The 8,510-nt window shown below is 38.9% G+C and overlaps 1 protein-coding gene across 1 annotated transcript in view; it reads right to left on the bottom strand.

The window, feature by feature from the left end:
• Positions 1–2,176: 2,176 nt before the first annotated feature.
• Spta1 (spectrin alpha, erythrocytic 1) overlaps positions 2,177–8,510 on the bottom strand; it is an 86,433-nt gene continuing 80,099 nt past the window's right edge. The window contains exons 46-52 of the mRNA XM_008840868.1: positions 8,497–8,510; positions 7,426–7,477; positions 6,179–6,366; positions 4,626–4,679; positions 4,095–4,241; positions 3,194–3,338; positions 2,177–2,302 (exon numbers count right to left, since the gene is read on the bottom strand). The exon at positions 8,497–8,510 is cut by the window's right edge and continues 3 nt beyond it. Of these exons, the coding sequence (XP_008839090.1) occupies positions 2,177–2,302; positions 3,194–3,338; positions 4,095–4,241; positions 4,626–4,679; positions 6,179–6,366; positions 7,426–7,477; positions 8,497–8,510 (726 nt within the window). The remainder of the gene's footprint in view (positions 2,303–3,193; positions 3,339–4,094; positions 4,242–4,625; positions 4,680–6,178; positions 6,367–7,425; positions 7,478–8,496) is intronic.

The following is an 8,510-nucleotide window of genomic DNA, read 5'->3' as shown; positions in this document are numbered from 1 at the left end:
AGAAACTGGCTACATTTCTTTGGGGTCTTTTTACCCTAACTGCCTAGCCAATTCCTACCTCCTATTCTTATCATGTCATCCTCTAGAGGGGTTACCCAAATTGCCAATAGGGAATAGGGACAGCAACCTCTCTGGCTTCTTCCATGCTGAACAGGGATGCAGGTTTTTTATGTGTATGAGTATTTTACTTGCATATATGTCCATGAAACGCCCTTGGAGGCCAGAAGAGCTTGTCATATTCCCTGGAACTGGAGTTATGGGTGATTGTTAGGTTCCATATGGGTACTGAGAACCAAACCTGGGTCCTCTGAAAGAACAGCAAGTCCTCTTAACCACTGGGCCATTTCTCCAGCTCTATTCCTGATCTTTTTATACTGGTGTTTGGGGATCAAACTCAGGTCCTCATTCACATGGTAATTACTTTACTGACTGAACTGTCTCCCAGTCCAGACCATACAGATTTTTGATGGCCTGTTGTGCTATACTTGTTTTTACAGCTGCCAAGATTTTGGTTACTGGTAATTAATTTAGATATTGGTGAATATTCATTGTTGTTGTTGTTGTTGTTGTTGTTGTTGTTGTTGTTCTTCTTCTTCTTCTTCCTCCTCCTCCTCCTCCTTCTCCCCTCCTCCTCTTCCTCCTCCTCCTCCTCCTCGTCATTGGTGATGTTTCTGGTATCGATAGGTGATCTCATCCTTTTGGAGTGGGTGTTTGGATCTCTGTTTGCTGTTTCCCTAACTTGTCAAGTTTGGGCCCAGCTGAGTGGTGCTTGGTGTTCTTCTTCTTCTTCTTCTTCTTCTTCTTCTTCTTCTTCTTCCTCTTCTTCTTCTTCTTCTTTTTGAGGTAGGATTTCCCTGTAACCACAGTTGGCCTGGAACTCACTATGCAGACCAAACTGGCCTTGTTCTCACAGAGATTCACACACCTCTACTTCCTGAGTGTTGGGATTAAAGGCATGTGCCACCACAATTGGCTGAACATTTATTTTTCAGAATACTTTCTGATTGTTATATTGCCTTGTATTTGCTTGTATTTGATTATTAAATACTTAGAAGTCATATAAAAACATCTTTATTTGTAACCAAAATTACTTTAAGTGTTTTCTCTGATTTTTTTTTCTCCCCTGGGACTGAGGAGGGATGATTTTTCTACTGAAATGAAAGCATTGAGATTTGGATGATAATTAAGAGGCAATACTCATGGGCAGGAGGCTCTTTTACCAGAGACTACCAGTTCCACACAAAGTAAAAAAAAAAAAATCACCCACAGATTCTAAACAGCAAATTGTACTATGGCCTTGTGCAATTCAGGTCTAAAGATTAACATCTGAGCCTGAGGTTTCCTGAAAATTTGTAGATATACTATCCTATCTCCTGTTATTTTTCCTTAACTCATAAATTTGTAAACACTTTTACTGACTTTAATCTTAAGAGAAGATAGAAGTAAATAAATGTAAACGTCATTTTTATCATATTAAAATGGAAGATGGGATTCCTGATGTTCTAGAATTGTGCCATTCTCAGAGTGGTACCGTCAACTATAATGTTGAACCATAAGAAGACAAGAAGAAAACACCTTTTCTGCCTATCTTTGTGTGGTTCTACTTCACAGAAGAAAGCTGAAGTTCCCCCAGAAGACCAAATGTCTTTATTTTCAAATATAAGAATCTATTCACATTCCAAAATTAAAAATATATTATAAATCACCTTGAAGTTTATTTATCTACTTTATTGTGATTGTTATTGACAGTATAACTAGCTGTTTATACTTAGATGATATGATTCCCAAAAAATATAGGAGCTCAATTTTAAATTAATTTTCCCTTTAAAATGCTTTTTCTATAATCAGAATGCAGAAAAATGAGCAGAAAAAAAATAAAAAAAACGCAAACCACACACACACACACACACACACACACACACACACACACACAAATGTTGGCACCCTCAGTAAAGGCTAATAGAATAAAATAATCCTATCACCTCCTGTCCTCTATCTACAACACACTTACACACTTGATAAAGTTTTCAAATCCTACTATAAATGTAACACACACACACACACCACACACACCCCAAAGCTCCATCTTTTCAATTTCCCAGCTGCCTCTCCTCTTGATCCCCCAATACTTTGTACCACAATATATCAGCTGCCACGATCCACAAAGATCTGCTTATCATTTTCCAAAGAATGAGTTGGTGAAGCCAACATAGTCATAGCCAGCAGGCTGGCTTCGACCTCGGGGGTCCGTGTATTGCTGCATATGTATGGTGCAGAATGACACTTGTTCTGGGGTTAGAGCCTAGAAAGAATAAAAAGAGAGATACAGTTACAGAGAGTCAACCATCACTGGTTTCATGGGGCTTCCAGTCTTTGAAATACAGGATGTGGAGAAGCAAGCCTTGTTCCTACCACTCTCTTTTCTCGTAATTTATTTAAATATAAAAATAAGTCAGATTTTTTAACTTTGTTCTTTCTGTCTTTCTTTTCATACAAAGTATTAGATTTCAATACGGTATTTTTAAAATGTAATTTCTTTCTGTTGAGCTCGCTCTCCCTTCTTCATTTCCAGCACCTTCCTGACTACCTCTGCCCCTTCTCTTCCCAGTGGTCCTTGCCCCATTTTTGTGTGACATTTTCTCTGAGTCCCCACCTCTTATTATAAACCTCTTTTTCCTCTCATGTGATTCCTCTCTAGTTTGCTGGGAATATCCCCTCTCACACCCATTTAAATACATGCATACAGATATTGGCATTTATAATCTGTATCTGAGAAAGCCTGTGCAATATGTGTCTTTCTGAGCCTGAGTTACCTACTTAATATAATAACTTCCAATTCTGTCCGTTTTATGCAAGCTTAATGATTTGGTTTTACTTTATGCCTCAATAAAACTCCACTGTGTGTATGCATTTCCCAAATTTGTCTTATTAATCAGAAAAGAAAAGAATATTGCCTTAAAATCTCAGTCACAGGTTTCTAATTGACTTCAATAGTCAATAGAAAGCCAGTATAGGTTTTTGAACTGGAACAAGATGAGATGATTGGATTAAAACAAAACATATCTGGTGAAAAGGAATCTGAAGAAATACAGTCGGTATGTGGGTGGAGGCTTTTGAAGTAGATAACCAAGGCCAAGATGGCCCAAACCGGGTTCTGATGATAGCACAGGGGCAGAAGCCATGGGACTCTGACCTGCTTCATGTCCTCTTTGGTAATATAAGCCTTGCCCTCCGCCAGGGCTTGGAAGCCACTCTCTATGTCATCACTGGTCTTGATGTTCTCTGACTCCTTGTCAATCAGGAATGATGTGTAATCCTCCAGAGAGACATAGCCCTTCCTGTGGGGAAAGAAAGCAGGAGCTGTGCCTTCCCAAGTCAAGGAAGGTGCATCCCTTCTATCCTGTGCTGTGCTTTGTGGCAGAGGGACGCCGGATTCTCCATGTTTTTCTTGCAAATAAGCTGTCTAGTTCTCTGGTTCTTCTCTCACCTCTGACCTCATTAACCTCTGTAGACAAGTAACCAGTCTCCTAGAAGCCAGACTGCACACACACACACACACACACACACACACACACACACACACACACAGGTGTCAGTAGTCAGGCTTCTTTATATACTTTTGGAATTTCCCATCAGTGGGAGTGCCCAGATAGTAACCACTGCTCTTCCTTCATCTTTAAAATTAGAAAGAATTAGGGTCTTCCTAACAGTAACTTGAGCTGTATATTGTTCTATCATATCCTATGCAAGCACACAGGACCCCATCTTTACATGTGGCCTTGAATATTAATTTCACTCTAAGATCTCGTATACATGAGAGGATTCTTCTCTTGAGTCCTACGCTCAGAAGCAGCTGAAATGTATACCACCAAACATAAATATCAGCTGAGCAAACGACAGAGCTGCGGGCTAGGTTGGAGCCAGTGCCATTTACTTCTGAGCTAATATTGAAAAAATAGAGCTTCACAATTCATTTATAGTTGTCTGCATCTTCTTATGTTCAAATGAGTTAGTTTGGGGTTTTATGGACCTTCTACTCTGTTCTCCCACCAAGCCAATTCCCGACCTGGTCTCATGCTTGATCTTGCTCATACCTCCCTGGATCCACAGCATTCAGGAACTTCTCAAACTTGGGTTCAGGTTCACCCTCCTCAACCATGGGCAAGTAGTAATTGAGCCCTCTCAGGCACGACCGGAACTCTGTATGAGTCAAGCGCCCTGTCAGATTCTCATCAAAGTGTCTAAAGACCAAAAACATTTTATCAAACTCCAGATAGAGTCAGAATCAGATGAGAACAGAATAATTAAGTTTGTTGCATTAGACAGAGCTTTAATATCATGACATAAGATAGAAAACTGAGCAGAGTCTGTTTGTATCTTGCACTGTTTTTAAAATAATAGAGGAATAATATAAAGCACTGTGTATGAAAGACATGTATTACTTTCCAAGTCCAGGAACTTCAAAGATTATATTAAAATTCAAGACTAAAGCTCATTAACACACGTAGATCTACACACTAAATATCCTATCAAGCCACGCAGAGGGAGAAATCATTAGTTTTTTGTAAGCTTATTTTAAACTGCCTAGAAAACAAAGGACCTGCCAGCTAGGAAGTGATACTCACTTGTATGTGGTGCTAAACTCCTTCAGTGTCTCCTCACTCACACCTATGGTGTCCCTGGAAGGAAAAACATGAGTTAACCCCTACAAGAAATAGGAAACAGAAAAAATAATGCCATATGAAAGACAGAGAATTTTTTAAGTATTAAAATTTTTGAAAATTTCATACATGAGTATTTTATTTCCATTATTTCCACCCTCCCAGTTCCCCTCAAACACCTCCCATGTCCTCCCTCCCTCACAACTTCTTGTTCTTTCCTTTTTTATTGTTTACACACACACATACACACACACACACACACAAACATAATATGCTGAGTCTATTTAGTGGTACTCCTGTGTACATGTGTTCAGGGCTGCCCACTTGGGGTCAGGCAACCTATCAGGTAGAGAATTCATTGCTGAAGAAAACTGATTCTCCCCCCTCAGCATCCATTGATTCCCGGTAGCTCTTCATCTTCAGTTGGGACTCCATAAAATTTTCTGCACCCAAATTGGCACTATTCAGAGGAATTTAATGTATGTTTTTAATTTTATGTGTACGAATGTATTGCCTGCATGTATGTAAATGCACCCATGTCATGCAATGCCCATGGAGCCCAGAAAAAGGTGCCAGATTCCCCTGGAACTGAAGTTACAAACAGTTGTTAGCTACCATATGAGTGCTGGGAATTGAACCTGCGTCCTCTGCAAGAGTAGTCAGTATTCTTAACTGCTGAGCCACCTTTCCAGCCCTAAGACAGAGGAATTTTAATGTAAAACATACTTCTTGAGTCATCTATTTCAGAGGTTGGCAAACTATACTACATGAACCAAATCCACCCTGCTTACTTTTTTTTGACATAGTCCATGAGCCAAGAATGGTTTTTATATTTTTATATAGTTGGAATAATAAAACAAAAAGATATTTTATGAAATGTGAAAAATCACATGAAAATTCAAATTTCAGTGTCCACAAATAAAGTTTTATTGGAACACAGCCATGTTAATTGTTAAGAATTATCATATGGCTGCTTTCTACTACACTATCAGAATTGAAAAGCTACAAGAGAAATTTCATGGCTCAAAAGGTTTCATTATTAATAACATGGTCATTTACAGAAAAAAAGTTTGCCAATCTATAATCTAGATAAAATTACTTCCAAAGACTATTGAGACCTAAAGCTGTTATGATATGGTTAATTTATCCCAGAAAAATTAATTCCGAATCTTCTGTTCCATTAATCCATGTGTTAAAGACCTCTTCCATTCTAGATATTATGTTTTGAACAAATTTTGTAATAGCAGATGATTTCTGGAAAGATGACATAAGATATTAAATGGACTCTCAGAGCTGGAAAGAAGAGGCCTGAGGCTGGGTGAGTACACATACTCACCTATTTCATGGTAGACCCTCGTGTAAAGAAAAAGAGTTCACAGCAAAGAGAGAGAATGTTAGTGTGGTATATGAGTGAAGCAGCTCTTTTATCAGGTGCCCCAAATTCGAGTCTCTAGTTTAGCTCCTAAAATGTAGTGCTATCTGCTCCCCTTCCCATCCTGGATTTAAATCCTCAGTACTTGGCCTGGATTTGTTGTTCCAGATTGTGTTGCATCCTCATCCCCAGCTGGTGCAGCTGATCCCACTGCTGGGCCAGTCCAATAGTGCTGTATTTGATATCGAGGATCAGAGCCTCTTCCATGTTGTCCCCCAGATCCTCAATCTTGGTCAGCTGACGCTTCATTGCCTGGATCTCCTTCTGTTTCCTCTGGAAAAGAGGAGAGGAGATCTATCAAGCCACCAGCATCACACCTCAAATGGGGGAGAGGAGGTTGATGGGTTGAGTTCCCATGAGTTATTCCTTTTCAACTAGTTCCACGTCTTCTTACACTCTATGAAACTTGAACAGTTCATGAAAAGTATTTCACACTTGTAATCCTCTTTTATAAAATACTAAGAAGTTTTGGTAGATGACATCCTAGAACTCTTTCAAATATAAATTACATATAAAGAACAGGAGAATTTCCAGGACTCAGATGCCATCAGCTCCAGTGACTGCACTGCAAATTGTCTCCATTTTTGATTAGTGCAGAGCTATCTGGTTCATCTAAGCTTCTCAGTGTATCCATTACTAGCTTCCTTCATCAGCAGGGCACATGGGTATATGGGTACAGGTTATTTCTGATATCCAAGCACATTACATGACATTTTCTGCATCTTCCCCCTGATTTCCAACAAAGGGATATTGTGCATTGAGAAGCAGAAGCGGTTAAGTGGCTCTGACGATGTCAGGGAATGTATGAAAGAAACTTAGATGTTATGATGCAGGTCAAATCTGTCTGATAGCTTACTCTTTTCTCATTAGGGAAAATTATAGTTAACTAAATAGCTTTATTCTCACAGGAGACAAGAAGGAATATAAGGTGTAGAAACACTATTCTAACAAAACACTTCCCTCTGATGAAGGGAGATAATCTAGATTCAGTTATATCACTTGACCACATCAAGCAATAGAAATTTGTTGATGTTCCAGGTTAGAAGATAGTAACCTTTTACTTAATCATTTCAGAAACTCTTTAATGTATATATTAGCTGTATAGTATAGATGCAGAAACCAACATTCAGATATTTGACTAAACTGAGGCCCGTATTCATGTTGTGTTGGTCTATGATGACAGTGCAAATTGGTATCTGAGTAAGACTCTAGTCTTGGCTTCTTGACTTTAGGTAACCTTTATCCCAAATCAGCATCAGGATGTCTTTAAGTGTCTCTTGTGATTTTTATAATTCAGGCAACACCTTCAGTTGCCGAACAAACATTGCTTACTTTATTTGCTTCCAATTGGGATTCCAGAGTCCCTGTTTCTTTGAGCAAAGATCTAATTAAGAAATGAAAAGGAAGCATTATTAGTTACAGCAGAGGTCCATATTTCACACAGACACACTGACTCAAAGTCCCTGCACCCTTTGCTTCTGCTTCTCTCGTTTCATGACCTCTTTAAAATGAAGATTCAGGGGACTGGAGAGATGATTCAGCGGTTAAGAGCACAGCCTGCTCTAGCAGAAGAACCAGGTTTGAATCCCAGCATCTACATGGCAGCTAACAGCCATCAATAACTCCAGTTCCAGGGGATTTTACACCCTCTTCTGACCTCCATGGTTATTGCATGACACAGGTGCCCTTACATACACGCAGGCAATATACTCATATACATAAAATAATAATAAGTATTATAAAATAAAGATTCATAAAGCCAAATTTCTGTAACTAAGCCCTCTGTCTTTGGCAATCTTTCCAGATTGATGAGAAAGGAGGTAAGTTCTACCCTACTTCTTCTCTGCCTAGATGTAGGTACCACATGTTTTCCCTAGTTCTGTTGTAGGACAGGAATCCCACAGTATCCACAGAGATCGCGGTGCATATCTCTGTGAGGCTCCTTATATAAAGGCTCCTCTGCTGAGGCTCCTTATATAAAGTGGAACAGAATGTTCCCATGACCCACATACAATCTCCCATGTGCTTTTATTCATTTCTAAATGACTTATAATGCATCATACAATGTATATAGCTGTTAGGTTGTGTCTTTTAGAGAATAACAAAAAGAAGTGTTTATGTAGTCAGTATAGATAGTGTTTTTCTGAACATTTTCATTTCATGGTTGGTTGAATGCACAATTACAGACCTTGTGAGTAAGGAGGGCTGATACTATACCCCTAAGTAATACAGGAGAGGTAGCAGCTATTGGAGAACGGGGCTGGGATGATCTACAAAGAGTACACCTTACCTTTTTATTTAGAAACTATCAGATTGTAATGGGAAAATGAAGCCTTAGTACTAAGTCTCCTTAACTAATTATCTAAAACAATATAAGAAAATATAAATATATAAAATACTGACCCATCCAGAAAATA

This window comes from Nannospalax galili, unplaced genomic scaffold, assembly GCF_000622305.1.
Source record: "Nannospalax galili isolate Female #2095 unplaced genomic scaffold, S.galili_v1.0 scaffold579, whole genome shotgun sequence".
In the NCBI taxonomy this organism is placed as follows: domain Eukaryota; kingdom Metazoa; phylum Chordata; class Mammalia; order Rodentia; family Spalacidae; genus Nannospalax; species Nannospalax galili.
Note: the sequence above shows the minus strand (reverse complement) of the source record. Positions and strands in the feature narration are given on the sequence as shown.